This window comes from Aythya ferina (genome assembly GCF_964211825.1).
Source record: "Aythya ferina genome assembly, chromosome: 1".
Taxonomy (NCBI): Eukaryota; Metazoa; Chordata; class Aves; order Anseriformes; family Anatidae; genus Aythya; species Aythya ferina.
This window is the reverse complement of record NC_140296.1, coordinates 81,613,672-81,633,814: the sequence shown is the minus strand read 5'-3', so window position 1 is coordinate 81,633,814 and position 20,143 is coordinate 81,613,672. Positions and strand designations below refer to the sequence as shown.

The following is a 20,143-nucleotide window of genomic DNA, read 5'->3' as shown; positions in this document are numbered from 1 at the left end:
ATATGCACAAAGTAACTAAGAAGAGATGAATACAGTCCTGGAATTTTTGGCAGGTGGTATGAGTAGAAGAAAACAATTAGTTAATACGTTCAAAATTAGAAGATATTAATGGTACCTTTTATAAATAAACTGTTCCCGTATCTTTTGAAATCAGCAGAGAAGCAGTCAGGAGGAGAGGGGCAGATGATAAATGATTCATTTGCTTGCTTTCTTCTTGAGATTCTTTTCTTTGCCAGCATGAGATAGCAGATGTCTTGGAGATTACAAATTCACGAGAAAATAAAGCAGGACAATGGACAGGCAAAGTGATATTCTGATATTCTAAATATTTTGTTTAATTTCTTCATTTTTTTATCAGTTGCTGGATCTCAAAATCTAGAAAAGCTCTTACTATCAATGAACAACTTTGTAAGCAAACTTTGTTTGCTTGCTTTTAATAAGGAGAAGCAGTTCTTCTGTATTTGGATTGTAATCTGCTCTTGTGTAATGGCCTTTGGCTACAGGCAGGTCAGTTGGGCATGGGGAATTGCAAAGACATTGTCTGTTGTGCTATACACCCAATATAGTGCTATCTCAGATCTTTTTCATCATCAATGAGAACAAAACTTCAAAGGCCACTTGTCTTTTTTTAACCATATGAATTTATTCCAAGTTATTTCAGAACAGCTGGAATCTTCAGTTTGGTGAGAAAATATTGCCCTAATATGCTCATTTCTCCAAGGACCTCTTGCTCAAACCACCCAGGTCTGTATTGAAGGTGCCAAAGGACCCCGGAATCTGAGACTTGTTACAGCAAAAACTTTGCAACCCAGTCCCAACACTGCAGTATATTCTTTCTAGGTTTCTACATGCTGCACTTAAAATATTGGGAACAAAATCAGATATGAAGTAATTATTCTGACTCAGAAAGGGAGTATTTTTCAACTCCCACTTTAAGAAAAAAGGCTAGGTACTTCGGTGAATATTTTATCATTCATGTGAATCTCTGTGCTGAGTGGAAGCACTGAAGTGAAAAATGAAGGACTGACAGTTGTGCAGCAGCTGCCAGTACTTTGTACTGTAAAAGAAGGGACCATATTTACAAAGTCCCTGTGGATTTGTCTGGACGCAAGCATGAGTGATGTGGTCTGTGCTGCAAAAGGTGGTCTTCCTTTAGAGAGGTTCTTTAATTCTGTTTTCCTCTATTTCTACACACAAATTTGACTTTGTTCACTGAGCTATATGGAGAGTAGGAGTCTTTTACATGCATTCGTATCCCTTGCAAATTATTTTGTGTGACCATGCATTAGTTCCATAATGAAGGCCAAATGATCATCAGATTTGTCATCATCCCAGCTTTGGGGTAAACCTGATCTGTTGGAAAAGGAGATGAAGTGTCTTGTGTTTGCTTCTGCCTTTTGCTATCAGTTCAGCATCCCACCTAACTGCACTCTTCCCATGTAGAAATACTCTCTTATTCTTTGTCTTAACAAAGTGCCAGGTTCAGCTCTCTTAGCGGGTTTTGAGGTATCGAACACCTGTGAATAGTGCAAAATAGGAACATAAAATAAATCATCTAAGAGCAGAGAAGGAAATGAATTTAATAAAAAAGGACTGATTTAAGTCATAAGTTACTTACGAAGATATTTCTGTAAATAAATAGCATAACTTATTTGCCTCTGAAGTAATTTATCAGCTGCATACTTCAGCATCTACCTTCAAAGGCAAAGGATAGATAATTATGCAAAGCTTTACATATATTTATATTGATCTTTCCTTGCAGCAGATAGATATGAAGTACCTATTGTGTGGTGCTTGATTTAAAATTCAGTCTGAGATATGGAGTCATAGACTTGCCTTTTTTATTATTATTTTTTCAGCTAAGATATTGATATTGTATGCTTACATAAAGCTTCCTGTATTACTGAACGTTCTTACTGTCTGGCTTTCAATAACATAAGCAGCACATGCTTTGTAATACAGACAGGGCTCTTATTAGTTCCCAGGTGCTGCATTTTGCGAGGGCATTTGGACTGCTATTCTTAGGTGATTTAATATTTGCAGAGAACTGTATCAGGATATGCTGTAGCTCTGTAAGCAAACATGCTACTGCTGTTCATAACATCCAAAATAATTTGAGCCCCGAGGACAAATCCGGGCATTAGCCTGGAAGAGGAAGTTCAGTGAAGCTGCAGCTGTGCTGCAGGGACAGGTGTCCATGCAGGGCAGGATGGAGGGGCTGCGCTCAGGGGCAGCCTGCTGGGCAGCCAAGTCGTGATTCCTCAGTCTTGTGGCAGCTGTGTGTGCCTTCTGTTCCTCTTCTCCAGCAGCAGCAAAGAGTAACCCAAAACGGTGATTTTTATTTTTTTTTTTAAAGAGAGATTTTAGTGGTTGTTTGTACATAAAGTAGTCAGGTTCTGCATGTCATACAAGAGTGTTCAAAAATGTATTTTGAGTACTGAGGGAGTTGTGAACAGCTCTCTTCCTGTGAGCTCGCGTTATTTTAATTGCTGTTGTGGTTGTGTGTTTTTGTGTGACCCTTTCTACTCCATTTAAAGAAGCCCTCTCGGGTAAGACCAATTACCAAAATTGTAGCTTCAGCACTTAAAGAGGTGTGCGATGGCTTTGGAGTATGTATTTGTGACTCTCACAAAAACAAATACCATACTGACACATAGCAGCGGTTCCAGTGACAGATGCAGCAATTAAAATGTTAGACTATCCCATTTTGTGTAATGCATATGAAAGTAAAGGTGAAATCACTAATGATCAGTGGGCTGAGATGGCAGCAAGATTTTCAGCAGCTCGTGTGGATAGAACTGAAATGAGCTGCTGGAACAAGAAGCATCTCTGTACACGTTCTTCCGAGCTGTTGGAAGAGGCGCGTGGACTGATTATGCAAGCCTGTCACTGTACACAGGTAGAATATAAGGTTATAAACTGATGACTGTGTCATCCTTTTGTCTTTATCTGTATGCTGAGTAGTATTAATGAATACAGAGCAGGGAATATATTGGTGGTGAAGTATTTAGTATTTGTAAATATTGCAGGTAATGAAGTGCCAGGAATATACTATGAAAAGTTGTGTGCATTTATGTCTTCATGCTTCAATAGTGGTTGCCATTAATTATGGGGAAGAAGTTGTAGCAAAGTGTTTTATTGTATTGGCATTTTGATCAGCATGATTGGTATATTAATTACACAGCCTCACTCCCATCATTTTTCTGCCCTTATAAATGTAGAGGGTGTCCACAGAAAACATCCAAGTGTCCTTGATTTTGTTGCTTTTTTATTTCGTTCTTGTAAAGGTGAAAACGCATCCCTCTGGGATTTTGTTTTTTATTGGTCATGCAAGGAAACAGAATAATGGGGGAATAGAGAGAAAAAGCTGGGAAAGCAGGGTATTGTATAGCTGTGGGCAATAGTGTTCAGGTTTAGTGTGTTGGTGCCAACTTTGTGTCACTTTAATATTGGTATCTTTTCTTGAGTTATAAGACACTCCAAGTTTTCCATTTCCCATTAATGCTGGAGCAGCTCCCATTCCCTGCTGAATCTGTTTTAACTTCCAGAGTGAGTTTCCATTTTGGCCTCTTAGAAGGCAAATACTTGGAGGCCTTTCTTATCCATTCCTTGATGTGGAGTTATTCCACTTCTTTCTGTCTTCTATTTACGCAGCTCAGGATCATAACGTATTCCATCATGCAGTTTGTGTCTGTGCCTTGGATACTTACTGTGCAGCAACTACCAGGGCTGTGTTAAAAACTTAACTGTGGCAGAAATTTTGCAAAGTGTTTGAAAGATGTAAAAGCAGGGACCTTTTAGAGTGAACTTAACCTTTTATGTGCCTAAATAGCTAAGTATACTTGCAGATCTCTCTTGTGTTACTAACATTTAATTATGTTGGCCATTATGACCAAATTAGGCCTCTAGGGATAGACAAATGGGAATTTCTGTAATGGAAGCAGGGGGTAATCATTTATGAGAAACGCAGCAAGGGAGATGAAGTAGAGGCTAACAAGCTGTTGGAGGATGATTATAACTGTTACTTGAGAATACTGAATGATAGAAATGATAGACTGGTTTAGGTTGGAAGATACCTTAAAGATCACCTGGTTCCAGCTCCCCCCTGCCATGGGCAGGGACACCTCCCACCAGACCAGGCTGCCCAAAGCCCCATCCAGCCTGGCCTTGAGCACCTCCAGGGATGGGGCACCCACAGCTTCTCTGGGCAGTCGGTGCCAGTGCCTCACCACCCTCTGAGTAAAGAATTTCTTCAGAATATCTAATGTAAATCTACCCTTTTTTAGTTTAAAACCATTATTCCTTGTCCTATCACTGCACTCCCTGACAAAGAGTCCCCTCCCCAGCTTTCCTGTAGGCCCCCTTCAGGCCCCCAGAGCTGAAGGCAGGGCTGCAGGTGGGGTCTCAAGAGAGCAGAGCAGAGGTGGAGAATCACCTCCCTCGTCCTGCCAGCCATGCTGCTTTTGATGTGGTCCAGGATACAGCTGGCTTTCTGGGCTGCAAGCACTCATTGCCAGCTCGTGTCAAGCCTCTCATCAACCAACACCCTCAGGTCCCTCTCCTCAGGGCTGCTCTCAATCCATTCTCTGCCCAGCCTGTATGTGTGCTTGGGATTGCTTCAGCCCAGATGAAGGGCCTTGCTTTTGGCCTTGTTGAACCTCATGAGGATTGCACAGGCCCACCTCTCCAGCCTGTCCAGGTCCCTCTGGCTGGCATCCCTTCCCTCCAGTGTGTTGATTGTACCACACAGCTTGGTGTCATCAGCAAACCTGCTGAGATTGCACTCGATCCCACTGTCCATGCTAATGACAATGACGTTAAACAGCAACGATCCCAGTACTGACCCCTGAGGACCACCGCTCGTTACTGATCTCCACCTGGGCGTTGAGCCGTTGACTGCAACTCAATGTGCAGGTGGAGTTCTCTGGGTGTATTGTATATCAAAAATACATTCATTTTTTGGCAACAAACCTTTTGATCATCTTAACTGTCCCCCAGACAATCCTGACAGACTTGGAAGGGAAGTAATATGCAAATGCTTGTGAAAGGTGTATGAAATAAAATGAAGATGTAGGCATAAGGGAGAAAAATGCAGACTGCATACTAGCATCAAGAACATGAGTCAGTGGACAACGCATAATTTTAAAAGTTTTCCCTGTAGTGCATGGTGAGTCTTTTTTGTAATAAAACTCATGCTTTAAAGAAAATGCATGGCTGGCTTCTGTTTTTCTAGACTGTGTAGTGAAGTACAGATGTCTGAGATTGCCTGAGAGGTGAATGGTGCAACCAGATATGCTAACAAGCAATTTTTGGAGTTTTTACATCACAGAATCACAGAATTTCTAAGTTGGAAGAGACCTCAAGATCATCGAGTCCAACCTCTGACCTAACACTAACAGTCCCCACTAAACCATATCCCTAAGCTCTATATCTAAATGTCTTTTAAAGACCTCCAGGGATGGTGACTCCACCACTTCCCTGGGCAGCCTGTTCCAATGCCTCACAACCCTTTCGGTAAAGAAGTTCTTCCTAAGATCCAACCTAAAACTCCCCTGGCACAACTTAAGCCCATTCCCCCTCGTCCTGTCTCCAGGCACGTGGGAGAACAGACCAACCCCCACCTCGCTACAGCCTCCTTTAAGGTACCTGTAGAGAGCGATAAGGTCGCCCCTGAGCCTCCTTTTCTCCAGGCTGAACAAGCCCAGCTCCCTCAGCCGCTCCTCGTAGGACTTGTTCTCCAGGCCCCTCACCAGCTTCTCGCCCTTCTCTGGACTCGCTTGAGCACCTCAATGTCCTTCTTGTAGCGAGGGGCCCAAAACTGAACACAGTACTCGAGGTGCGGCCTCACCAGAGCTGAGTACAGGGGGACGATCACCTCCCTAGCCCTGCTGGCCACACTGTTTCTTATGCAAGCCAGGATGCTGTTGGCCTTCTTGGCCACCTGAGCACACTGCTGGCTCATATTCAGCCGACTAAACTTGCTTCCAGCCTTATTGGCAATGCATTACTAATTAATTTTGATACCAGTCTTACCTGGAAAGTTTTACAGACCTCTGGGAATGCATTTGTGTTGGGATAAATGCTCCTAAGCAAGGCAAAACAGTGTTTAGGAGATGGACTTGCATTAGGATAGACAATACTTCGAGCGGTTGAGATGCAGTAGGCCTTCTCCAGTTTGCTTTTCAGTTTCTCCCTGGAAGCTGCCCACGGGCCTGTGTAGGAACTTTCATCAGAGTCACTGCAAGGCAGCAGATCTATGGAGGTGCAATTCAGGAGCTGGGCTGTCCGGAGGAACTTCTTTGTGTGTGAAGAGACATAACCAAAAATAAGCTCAGAAAGCCAGGGTGGGAGAATTGAGTGTGCCTAGAAACAAGAAAGAACTTCTTAAGGGAGTTTGACATGAAATAGCTGGGATGCAGCATAACAACAATGCTCAGCATTTAAATTAACTTCTGGAAGTAGTGTTACATCCTGTGGTTTCCCCAGCAAAGTGTCACGCTTCTCTTTCCTCCAGCACTTGAAGGAAATGTGCCACTCACCGCTGGCAATTGGATTTGTTACTACTGACACATGTTGTTGCTTTGGCATTAATGATGGCAGTCAAGCAAATCCCTTATGCTTGGGGCTTTAAACCTCTGGATTCTTGCTCAGCAACAGATTTTGTGGTGTAAGGCCTGCTTTCTGGGAGAACTTATGGTAAAAGGCAGAAAGGAAGGAACCGAACATTGTGTACCTTTTGTCTCTTTTGATTAAACACCTTCTTGATAAATTACAGCTTTTTGAATGTGTTAGAATCTTGTTGAAAAGGTAAAAGGAAGGAGATCAAAAGAACATGGTCTGTCTGGCATTGTTTGAAAATGACACTATTAAAGAGCCAAATTGCTAGCTGCCTTCTTGTCATGAACCATTGCTTGTAATAGCTCATTTGTCAGTTTAATTTGGTAAAAATGAATGCTTATCAATACCACAGAGCTTTGTTTGAATGATGGGAACAACCAAGAAAATACGGGGAAATGCCCGTGGCATTCAGAGTTTCTGGCCACCAAGAGCAGAAGATGCTGCAGGACTGGCTAGATACAGCTCTCACAAAACACTTTCCTCCCTTTCTCCAACACTGCTTGGAGCAACTTGTGCTGCCCCTGCACTGCGTACGTAGGCTGGTGACTTGCCAAAACAGACAGCCTTTTGATTCATTTCTGTTTTCACATTTCTGTTGCTCAGTTGTGGAAGGTGGCGATACACATCTGACGTGGCAGATATTTGTCCTGTGCTTATGAGAGAAGTATCTGGTGGGGATGCTGTAGCACTGTTCATTTTCAAGGATGTCGTGGAACAGTGAATGTTACTTTTCAATTTCATGCCTTTTGGGAAACCGACTTTCTGCTCAGCTCTCATTGGGCAGATTCTGGGCTTCACTTGGCTAGCAACAGCAAGAGTGATTGATTTATTTTGATTTATCATATTTATTTATCGGTCTCATGAATTCCTACTCCCAGGCACCTGGGCAATCCTCAAATAGCAAAGCACAGCATAACGTGCCTTTTAAAACAGCAGGTTATTTTGGATTATAGCGTTTTCACACTTTTAGCTGAGAAATAATAACAAATCATAACACGAGGAGTGCAATTTAGGGCTCCTCCTGGTGTGTTCTTCTTTTAGCCAAGCTGAAGGACAGAGAGTTGTGTAACCTCGCCTGCTGAGCTGGTCCATGTTCCCTGCTCAGGGAGCAGCGCTGTTCTCCACTAGGTGTTGAGAATGTCACGGCCGAATTGCCCTGGCAGACACACATGGGAGTGCTTCTGCCCAAGTGAGGACTTGTCCCCATGTAAGAGTTGCAGAATCAGACCCATTTCATTGGACCAGGCAAGTCATTTTCCCAGTTTACCAAGACATGTCCTAGTTTCACATGTAGGCTTCCTAGAATTTAGGATTTGTGTGGTCTTGTGTACCAAGGCAAATTAAATATAATTTCCTAGACTTCAGGAATACCACTGGACAGGAAGGTGAAGTATTCCTCTCTGTCTGTGTATTTATGATTTTTTTTTTTAATTTAACTTTATCGCTCTAATGGCTTCAAAACAAATATGTAAATTGTATAAATATTCTAGAGGAAAATGAGATTCTAGATTAAAAATCTGACTGATGTTCTAAGCGCCCAATGTGAAAGAGATGTCTGGGTTTCGTTAAGTGGTGTTTTATTGCAGATGGTCATTTTGTAATAGCTCTCATGAGTGCAGCAACCAGAAAATCAGTTGCTGTATTTGTTGAATCATTCCATCATTTCTGAGTCATTTGTTTAGTGTGCGCTGTTACCTGTTGGAGTGCACATTAAATCCTGATGATGGGTTTTTAGCCCTTGATAAAAGAGGATTACCTGAAACCAGTGTAGCAGAGGTCAGAGTAAGGCTTGTTCTGTAATGTCATTACAGAAGTTGAGGACCTGTCAAAAAGCACTGATAGTCTGGTAGCTAAAAATGAACATGCACAGTTATTGGTGTTCTTTAAGAAAAATCAACTGGATCGCAAAATGTGGCTGAGGAGATAATATTGTGGGATTATCCAATGACAGCATAAGATCCATGCAATGAGAATAGAAAAAGAAAATGGCTCTTATGGGCCAGTTGCAAATCTCATGCTGTTTCTCTTCTGGCATTTTAAAATGTTATTTGCCATCCAAGAAAGAATATTTCAGGTCTGTGTGTCTCTTCTTGCTGTTTAGAAAAGCTAAGTTATTGATTCAGATATCTGTTGTGTACAGTATTTTTGAAGCTCCTTATACAGTTGTTTCATGTGAATTATATGCTAACCAGTATAACAATCTCTTTCTGTAATTTATCTGTGCAAATTTTCTGAGTACGAGAAAAGAAACCAAATACAAAGACAAGTGTAAGACCCTGTGTTAGGCCTTCTCATGTCTGATGGTTGCTAATTGCGTAAGAGATGATGGGGAGTCCTAGTGCCACGACTGGCACCTACTGCTTGTGGCTGTGGACTAAGTCCCAGAGAGATGGATGACTGGGGCAAGTCACCCTGTTGAAATATGCCTTGGACTGAGGACAGGAATACTTGGTGCTCCTTGGACTTCACTGCTCGTGAAAGACACTAACTGAGAGGGACACATTTTTACTGTTGAGAATAGCTTGTTCAACAAAAGCTGTTGTAAAGGCAGCACTTGCTGCTGATGGTTGTTTCTGCATCTCTTCCAGCTGTTGGAATAGTTGGTTTTGGAAGTGGTGAGAAGCTGAGCAAGCTTGTCCAGTCTTTATCAGGACTGCATAACTGCTTTTAAACTGCAGTTTTAAAATCCCTTTCAAAACCCTGTCACCAACTTCCAATTTTCATCTTGTGATGGAGTGTTTCACCTGTAACGCTGATCCAAAATGGTTGTTTAGAATACGAAGCTTAAAAAATGCAACTCCTAGAACTAGTAGCTTGAATGAACACGCGTGTTTTCACTTCTGCATGTGGTTAAGGTAATGTGTAGTTTAATACAGTGTTTACACTTTCCCCCTAAAAGAGATATAAAAAATGCAGGCTGTGTGGCAAGACCAAGTGTTCCTGTTGGAACTTGGACTTGCTTTGTTTCATTTTCTGGTATGGGTGGCATGATGGTTTGACTTCATTCTTGATATTACACTTACAGAAATTTCTATGCCTTTTGTATACATTTAGTGTGTTTCAGACTCAGAAAAAAAATTTTTTTTTGGTGGTATAGATTTTTTATGGTTAAATTGTGCAGCTGTCTTTTGAGTTTGTTTACAGTTAATTTTATAGCATTTGCTTCTGCTTCAGGTTAGACTTAAATAATGATCTTGGCTTTGCAGATATTTCAGTTCTGCCTGGCAGATGCACAAGCCTGGCTCCTACTGTGGCATACTGGAGCGCTCCACTTCTCAGCTAATTAATGGTTTTCTCCTAATAGCGTATGACCACTGGTGCTACACTGCTGCTCTAAGTCACTTCCAGTAATTACTGCTGTTATGGGAAAGTCTCATACGTGATGTAAAATCTGAGCATTGCTGCATGTTCTTAACAGAAGAATGAATTTATTGAACGATACCATGTTCACTATTCTTCTGACTGTGGATTAAAACATAATGGCATAACAAAAATGTGTCTTCCAGACTTTCAGGTTCCTTACAAACAAATTCTGGCCATAAAATTCAAAGAAGCATCAGATGGCTGGAACCTGACGTACTGCTGCAGAGTCCAGCAAGAGGAAACCTACTCCTCAACAGCAGTAAAATATTAACACACTCATAGTCATATATTACTAACAGTGACGGCACATTGTGTTGTAGCTCAAATGTGTTTAATGGAGTCCTGCAATCTCCACGATTCAGCTGCACACATCAAAGCAGGGCACTTTCCAGTTCATCTGCTTGTACAAAAACACAGCAGTTTTACATAACACGTTTGGTAGAGGACCAGGAGCATCTAAGATACTCCTTCTCCTCTCTCTCACCCCTCCTTGCAGTTTTCTCCAGCATAATGGTTTCACAAATTGAAACAAACCAAATAAACAAACAAACAAAAAATCCCTCTTAAAATATTCACACACAGCTTACTTCTGTTTTCGGCTAGACAGGGAACAGTCCTCAATCAGGATTTTTTGTCGCCCAGCCAAAAGCACTCACCCTTCTAACAGCATGTGGGTGATGAGAGAATTGGAATTGACATGTCACATCCCAGGTCAGAAAAACACTGCCAAAATCCTCCAGGAAATAATTGAAGTTGGAACTTGGCAATTCTGGTAGTGCCTTTTCAAATCAGAATTGTAGTTCTACTGGTAGGTATAAGTGAAGTCCTTGTGTTGTGGAAGATAGTGACAAAATCCACGTTTGCATTGAGTGTGAGCAGGACTTTGAAGTCTCTTAACACTGTCTTCTGTATACTTAGAAAAGATTTATATATTATATACATTTTTTATACTAGCTGTTTGCTCTTAATTGCGTTTAGATGCTTCTGTTTCTCAAAAACAACTATGGAGGGTACTGCTTTGAAGGAGAGTTTTCCCCAGAAGTAAGCTTGTAGCTTAGCCTTTTTCTTAACATTTGTGTTTTAATATACACAATTCAGTGGTTTTACAACAACAACAAAAAAAAAAAGGTCACGCAGCAACAATCTAGTCTGGCAGTCCAAAATAGCTATACCAAAACTCCGTCAGTACTGTCAAAATTGGTAACAGGCAGCCTAAAAGTGTATACGTCTCCTCGTAGTTGTCCTATAGTAGCCTTTTGTCTTCTTGCACATTAAATTTAGAACTGGTTTCTGGCTGAGTCAGATCACAGCCCAGGGTGTCTAACCAGAAGTTGCTGTGCTCTGAACCAGTTCCCCCCCAGCTTTGAAAGCTGGAAGGGGATGGGAAGTGCAACTGATGGGCAGATTCTGCTGCATGCAGGGAAATCTGAAGGCAGGAAACGTCCTCCAATTTGTCATTTTCCTCAGAATAGACCTGCCAGAAAGGAACTTCTTTCTCAAGCAGTTTTACAGAGTTCAGTCACTTTGCACCTACTTGACTGATGGCCCAGTGGGTCTCAATCTCCTTCGGTGGGTCCCCGAAGCCTGCCCAGCAAGCCCAGGGCAGAGAGGAGCGTGTTGGTCTGCAGGAGCTGTGATGTGCTCTGGCTGTGATGTTTGAAATAGCTTCTCTCTTTAGGTGTGGGGGAAATGTCTTCAGGCTCCTCACGCTGCAATGCTCAACTCAGGCCTCTCCGTCCCCGACCTAACCCATGCATTTCCATAGCAACACTCCTTTAAAATAAAAGGAGATACAGGAACAATTGTGTTGGCTTGTTTGTCTGAGCCACAATGATGTCAATTTGTGTCTTTTCTCAGATCCTATCACCAAATGTTGTGGCTTGGTTTTGAAGACACTGCAAACCATGTAGGTGTATGTTCTGTCAGCAGGGAGAGGTATAGGCATTCACTTCAGGGGGCTGTTCTGGGAAGCATCTTTGGGGAGTGTAGTTTTTAGCTTTTTTTATAGAATAGTCATGCCGTTACAAAACAGGTTGCTGAACTTGTTCTCTTGTGATGGAAGAAAAGGGGTTTGTGCAGTTGATGGACCTTCTGTTAGTGACGTTCACCACATGGTGACACACTAAGAGCACAGGGTACAAAGACATTGGCATCACTGAATAGTAAGCTCTGCAGAAACCACTGTATAAGCTATTCACACATGCGTAAATATGTTCCATAACAAAGGTTTTAGAATTAAAAAGGTAGTTTGGATTGGAAATTCCCAGTTTATTTGTAAGTAGTTTGCTTCCAGTCTACCCTGCTGCTGTTGCACATGTCATCAAATCCCACACTGTCAGTCGGTGACAATTCCTGTGTCTGATGGCAGGGTCTAAGTCCCAGCATGACTTCTTGTGTAGCATTGGCTTGGCTTTTGGTGAGCCTCAGGAAGGTAGGTATTGAATGACAGTGCTTTGCCATTGTCTCTTTTGTCTTCATTGCTGATGCTGGGGTGTTCCTTCAGTGTCTATAAATCCTTGTCTCTTGCATTTGCACGACTGGAGGAAACCCCTTTGGATCAAGGCCTAGTCTCCTGCTATCACAGGCAACCACACCATTTCTATAATCTGATCAAACACCACTTTGAAGCAAATTAGATCTGTTCCTTCAAAGGTGTTTTTTTTTCCTCTTAGTCTTTAAATGCATGTTCGTTCCTTTTGACCTAGATTTAGACATTTTAAAGTTCAAAATGAAGTCTCGTCTAATCACAGCGATAGAAAAATGTACCTCCAGAGAGTCATTCATCTGATGTATTTTAGTTGTCTATTTTACAATGACACAGAATACCCTCTGGAGATATTAGGCTCTCTCTGCTCCTCGGGGATGGGCTCAGATTCAGCCATCCATCTCAGGGAAAGCTCTGCTGAGAGGGGTGAACCTTCAAATAGAGACAAAAAGGAGCTGGTTTAACTAAGTCTGTTGTTTACCGTGCTAAACTACCAAGTTTTGCTCTGTGTGAAACTCTGGGGAGCAACTACTGAAGCCGATCACTGCTCAGGGCAGAGGGAACCTCAGCCACAGGTGGGGTGAGCGGGGAGCTGGCAATGGGCAGCTGCGAACAAGGCAGGCAGCCAGCACTGCTCTTGAAATGCATCATGACATTGCACCTTTCGCAGTGCACACAAGGTCCATCTGTGCTCCCTTGGTAGACCTGCCCACGCTTTTTAAGGGTTCAGTGGCTTTAACGCTGCCTTTACAAGGAGCAGGGCAAAGTCCCGCACACTTTGCAGGAGTTGTCGAGCTCTTGGTGCCATTGCTTCACATGCAATATGCTTTGCTGTTGCTGGTACGTGCACAGCAAATTTTTCTGTATGATTTATTTTAAGAAAAGACCACACAAACTAGGCATGCGAATGTTTTTCCTTCAAGGTTTATTATCACTGTATAAGTGGGAGCTGATGTTTTTCACAAGGGTGAGTGATGTTATTTCTGCATGGTAGCCTGGTCCAAATACAGTTTAGCTCACTAAGTTCCCATCCTGCAGTTCATAGACATTTTACCTTCAAAACACTTTTGATGTTGGGCCACAGCTACAGGAAATTAAAAAGTCTAGAACTGCAACCAGCAGGAAGAGCACGGTATGCTGTTGCCTGCAGCAGGTTACTTGCCACAAATTGCTATGTGTGGGGCAGTAAAAGTTCACTGCTCTTTTTTTGTTTGTTTGTTTGTTTGTTTTCTTCTTCTTCTTTCGAGCCTTTCAAAACCTGTTGATGACTTTGCAGCACACCTTTTCCAATTTTTAAAGTCCTGGGTTTATTTCCTGCCTTCTCACTACTCAACAACCTTTCACTGCCAAGGAACTCAACTTACATGTATGCTTAAGTATGTAGAAAAATGAAAAATCTTTGTGAGTTTACAAGTCAGAAAAAAAATGGATAAGATTAGAGAGTATCTACAATCTTCATTGCAGAATTACTTCTCTATATGGTTTCAAATTAAATTGATGTTGATTAGCCAAATTCCTTACATTTTAAGGTCACAGTGCATCATTTAGATCTCAGATGATCAACAGTTAGGCTTCAACTGTAATAATACTCTGCAGTAAATGGCAATATCAGCAGAAGAGAAAATACCAAAAGAAGACCAAGACTTCATTTTTTCTGTCTTGTTTTTTTGTTGTTGTTTTGCTTTGTGATTCCTCAGCATGCTGCCTTTGGAGACTTTGTGCTAGTTAAGAAACAAACAAAAAATATGTGATGCTGGGGTGGGAATACAGTAAGCCTTGAAGGGAAAACATTCGCATTTGAAAAAAAGGATTTTTCCTTTACTAACAGTTTTGTATCTGCACTGCTTATTCACTCTGACCTCTTTTCCTATCAGCTCTGTTTTCTTAGAAACTCATACTGCTGTGTTACCCGTGTTGCTTTAATATAAGAAAAAACAGGTACCTCTTTGCTGGAGAGCTCCTCACCCATTTCCTGCACTGCTCAAGTGCTCCAAACGTCAGCAGGTACATGGGGCCCAGCAGCATCTTCTGCTTAAACCCAAGAGGGTTTGCTGCTGGGTCTCTTATGTCTTGCATTAGACCAAAGGAACTGGTTGGTACTTCTGCCTCTTGCTACGCTCCACTTAGGTATTTCTTTAAAGAAAGATTCAGGAAGAGAGGGTGAGAAATGAGACAACCAGGAGGCTAACAGATAAATGTTGACTTTCTCGAGATTTACTGTAGCAGTAATAAAATAAATAAATAAATAAAAATGGGATGGATTTGTGCAATTCTGTTATTAACCTCCAGAACTGTTAATTTTTCACTCGTAGTGAACTCAAAAATATTCTCCAAGAGTCACGCGGTATTGATTATTAAATAGCGTGGCGACTGACATCTGTCACATCAGGCAACAATCCCTACTCAACGTTAGAAATCATAGGGGGAATGTTGTCTTCAGGAGAAATAGCCGCCCTCTTACTTTTGCACTATCAAATAAGCTCTCGGTATGGAAGGTATTTATTATATTTAAGTTATTTTGAATGTGGCTCTGTAAAGTTGTCAATTTAGGACCACTTTAGTTTAGATGGTGAAGAATGATCAGTAATCTGTAGGTGGAGAAAAAAAGCCAATTTGAGTGAGTTTGGTTACATTGCATTAAGCTATTAATTTTATCATTCAAAAAGCTGCCACTCAGGAAAAATTGCAGTGGGTGTGAAAAATACTGTCATAATGCACTAGAAAGCCAAATTCAGTGGCTTCCCTTCTCCCTTCTTTCTCTGTTTTTTATTAATAGACTAAAAAAAAAAAAAAAAAAAGTTCTGTAACTTGTTATTACCCATTTTCCCTGGAGTAGTATTATCAAGAAATGTTGTTCCAAGGGAAATAACAGACTAACCATGAGATCCATTTGTAATTTAATGTCAGTCTTAAGGCCATTCTAGGACAGTGTGTGTTCAATTACATTGGGGTGTATTGGGCATGTTCAACTGTTAAGAGAACTAGCATGTTTGTACATGTGCATAAATCACAGAACCACTGCCAGGCTGTGAATTCAAGCCTCTCTGCAGTCATGCATCCAAAGATGCACCCTCATACCAGCTTCCCAGGGGAGTCTGGACGTCGGAGCTGGAGAGAAAGCTGGCTGATAACAGCTGATAACAGCGTTTCCAGTGGCTGGTTGATTATCAGCATTAGCCCACCTTCACCAGACTAATCCAGTCACACACCGAGCTTTGTTGGGGAAGAGGGGAGTTTGGGATGAGTTTTCCTTGTGTTTTCTTAATCTAATATTAGTGCATAAATACACAATTTACAATTTCAAAATGTGTGTATATAAATACAAATGCATACATACATACATATGTATGTATAAATGTATATTGTTTAAGTTTTCACTGTTAAATAATATCACAGATAGGAAAAAAATCGCCACAACTTGTTTTCACCCAGATGATGCATGATATTAAGTGCATCAGATTATAAAAACAGTTGAAATAAATCTTCATCTTTAATCATTTTGCATGGCTTATGTTTGGTATGGGATTTTGTTTTAATTTTACAATTTCTTCCTTTCCTTCATTTTCACCAGGAGAGAGAAACAGACGAAGAAGATGTCAGGTGGCTTTCAGTTATTTGCCTCAAAATGAAGACGAACTGGAATTAAAAGTTGGTGACATCATTGAAGTTGTGGGAGAGGTAAGCAGATTTTTAATGGAATATACATGCACGCAGTTCTGGCATATCTTATGCATGCTAAGCTCTTAGATATGATGTGTTTTAAAGACACGATGTAAAACAGATGTTTTTCTTCTCTGGCACACTTACGTATCTGTTTTGGGTTACTGTTTGAGGGTGAGGGGATGTGGTTGTTTGCTTATGGGTTTTGAAAGTTTTGTTTTTTTTTTTCTCTGTAGCAGTTCTGCTGCTTTTACTCAATCAGCTGTTGCTTCTGAGTTCAGTGCAGTGAAAATGCTCAGAGTTTGTGCTATTGAGTTTGTATCTTTAACATCAAAAATGATAGCAGAAAAGGCTCTTCTTAATTTTAGTGAGCCAGACACAGAGAAGAATTACCTTTACTGAGTTTAACGCATTTAAGAGATTTACTTGAAGTCCTCTGGAGTTCAGCCATGGCATTCACCTTTTGTCATCTTTGCCTGCAAATTTGAATAATTTTGGTTCAGTGTAATCAGTTAAAAAACAAAAACAACAAAACAAATTATTTAGAGACTTGAGATGTACTTATTCTGAGTGGAAGTGGATGTGGAAAAGGAGTGTACGTCCCTAAGAGGGACTAGGAACAAATTATGAAAGTTAAGACAGAGATCCAGAAAGATGCTTTACGTGGGTGAATCTTGTTGCAGGATCAAGGAATGTTGTTAATTCTTCATTTTTGTTCCGTTAGAGACTTTAGAACTTTGTTGTTGACCTGAATAGCATGAGAACCAAAACTGGAAATGCTAACATGAAGCCTTTAAGTAGATTGCATTTAAAATAATGTAGTCGTTACTTACTTAGCCTTAAAAAGATATAAGAGCTCAGTCTGCTCAAGCATCCAGTGAAGGGTGTGTTTCAACTGGTATCATATATTTGTAGGATTTTTTTCCTGTGACTCAGCAGCTGATAAGCTAATACTTGTTTTCTTGTCAAGGATACATGATTAGTTTTATTTTTCCTCCATTTATCACTTAGGAAACAAGTTCTGAAAGAATGTAAGTTCTGCTGCAGTCTTGATGACATCCAGTATTTTATTATGAGAGACTAAGTTATCAAATCTGACTGTAAGAAGTTGGGTGATTGTTTTTTTTTCCCTTTAACCTAGCTACACACACCAGCTGAATACACTGTTCTCCTGGAACAAGACAGGATGTGTCACTTTAACCTTATTCTGTCTGTGAGGAGGGATTGCAGTGTAGGATCTCAAGACAGTAAGATACCTAAGAGCAACTTTTTGAAGACAATGTAAACTCCATGTTATAATGCACTTCTTGGCAGCACGTGAAACATTTTTGTTATGCAATTTGAAGCACATTTGACCTCACATGGCCACACAAGTATCTTCCGTCAGTTGCCCTACTTAAAAGACACTCTCATGTCTTTCAAGAGTAAAGTAACGGAATAAAAACCACTTCCTCATCTCCAACCTAAGAATTATTTCTACCTAATGAATCAAATGGTTAAATAATTTAGATGAGGCACTAGATTTCTTGCATGAAATGCATCTCTTGTATTCTTATAAATTTGACCAACTTAGCTAGAAATAATGGATTTGTTTAGATCCAAACGAAACTGAAAGTGTTTGCATTAAAACCAAAAGGTGTGGAACTGTGAAAGTGAAACCTTTCCCTACTTGCATGTGTGCACTCATAACTAAGGGCATGTTATATGAAACCCACTTGGATTGCTTTTTGCAGTTTTGGCAGTCTTAAACTTCTGGTCGTGCCTTGAATCGCTACTGTTGAAGAAAGCATTGACAACTTGCTGATTCTGAGGTTTCAGAAAATATATTGTCTAGGGCTGCTTCTTTGTTAGACAGTTCTACAGAACACCATACTGGAAATAATTTTTCTGTAGTGCTGAGGAGGGTTTGTGGCTAGTTTGAAGTGCTGGCCGTAAGTGAATTCTGAAGAATAGCTGACATAGGTGAGGCTGTGCCCACTCTGACCTTAGGAAATACCCTGCTCTGTCAGCTTCTGAAACATAATCTTTGCCTTAGGCATCATCTACTGTGTTTGTACAATCCACGACATTGTCTGGCTCTTCTGGGTAAAACTAGATCAGCCAGTGGAAGAGGGAAAAGAAAGGAATTTGGAGAAAAAGTTCTTACCACCTGAAGATGTATTATGTGATTTTTCTATCGTGGTTGATATTGAACAGCAGATGTTGAGCACTTGCTGTTATTACTTCTTCTTTTGCCCTTGCCATAGTAGTGTTAATTCCTTGAGAAAGTACAGCAAAATTTTTCTCTTGAAAAAGGAACTGTATTTGATGTAGAAAGTGTAGACATTGTGCTTAGCAATGTGGTTTAGTGGTAGAGTTGGCAGTGCTAGGTTAATGGTCGGACTTGATGATCTGAGAGGTTTTTCCAGCCTAAATGATTCTGTGATTCTAAGTTGCACAAACCAGTGTACTTACCTCATTGTTTAGCCTTCTGCTTGTAGATAATGCTGCATAAAAAGATCATTGTGTTGAAATATGATTCACAGTGTTTGTCACAATTCAAAGCTACTTATTTCAAATGACAAATGTATGATATGAAGGCCTTTTTTTTTTTTAAAAAAAAAAAAAAAAGCTGCTTGAGTTGTGAAAATGACTGAAGGTGTTTTCCAAGGGCACAAACCATGCTGTGTTCTCATAAGAAAGTTGTATCAGTTGAATTAATTGTTTTTTAATTGACTTAGATTAGTCTTCTCAAGTCTCTGTGGATTTCTGTTTATTTGGAAATAAATAAATTCCTGACTTATGGCAAACAAAAACAAATATTTTTTAAATCAAAATAGTGTCTGTGTATCTTCATGCAGTCATTTAGCAAAAGATGTGTTTAAAGTGTCACTTCTGGTTGACAACCCATTAGAGTTTCCCCGAAAAGCTGGTTCCTGTACTGAGTGCTGTGCTAATTTGGCTTCATCTTTAAAGAGAAGGATTGTGCTCAGACATTTGTTACAAATGGGATGATGAAAGAAATTTTAGCAGTTAGTGTGTGTGGTTTTTGGAACGGAGATCCCTTAGCAAAGTCAGGTCTTCAGACCTAGCAGTGGGAGTTTATTCCTACTTCCTTTCTCCCCTTTCTCTCTTCTTCCCCTTGAAAGTTACTGCTTCCAGAAGAGGGTTGGCAGAAAGGAATGCAAGTCTGCTTCTCAGCTGCCTCCCTTAGTGCCAAGTGTGTTTCCGCAGACCCCCGGTGAAGATGGGTTACAGTCATACCCCATGGTGACATGCTGAGCATGAGGATGCCTGTCTTTCTTCCAACGTGGCTTCAGGGTGCTATGAAACACCAGAGGTGTAGTGGCATCTTAAGCTCCCAATGGTCATTCGTCCTGGTGCCAACAGATAAGATACTTTTAGAAAGGGCTTTCATGTCTGTGGTAGTCGTAGATACTATTGGAAATTCCTGTTGTATTAGAAGTGGGTTGGGTTTGCACAGTGGATTAGAACAACAACAAGTGTGGTGGTATTCTAGTTTTCTAAGCAAATAATTTAATAATTCTTTGAGGGTATTTGAATTGCTGAAAAAACAGTGTGAATTTTGCTTTCAGGGTTTATAATGTCATCAGAGAGATATTCTTGGAGGCTCTATGTTCACAGTTCCTTCCTATTTTCTAAATAGAAATTAATTATAATAAGATCAAATAGTCATAACAATAGATAAAAATGGTTGTTGTTAAACTAGAGGTTTCCATTAGTGCAGACTGCTACCCATGAGACATTAATTAGAGATTTAAATTAAAAATGCGTTTGAAACTAACAAGAGAAGCATTTTCATTATTGTTTATGTTCACATTTAATATGTGATTGATAGCTTTTTGCTTGTTATTCATTTTCCTAGTTCATTAGTTATAACTCTAATTACAGTTGTCCCAAAATACAACTGGAACTAATTGTCTTATTAAATGCAGATATCTGAATCCCAGTCATCTTTTACCCTTAGACTTCCACAGCATACCAGACAATTAACCTGTAGCATCAGAGTAAGGACAT

The 20,143-nt window shown here is 40.5% G+C and overlaps 1 protein-coding gene across 5 annotated transcripts in view; it reads left to right on the top strand.

Annotated features, from left to right (window-relative positions):
* SH3KBP1 (SH3 domain containing kinase binding protein 1) overlaps window positions 1-20,143 on the top strand; it is a 219,217-nt gene that overhangs the window by 94,924 nt on the left and 104,150 nt on the right. For all 5 annotated transcript variants that reach the window (XM_084505543.1, XM_084505541.1, XM_084505542.1 and 2 more), the window contains one exon: window positions 16,038-16,144. In XM_084505543.1, the coding sequence (XP_084361669.1) occupies window positions 16,038-16,144 (107 nt within the window). The remainder of the gene's footprint in view (window positions 1-16,037; window positions 16,145-20,143) is intronic.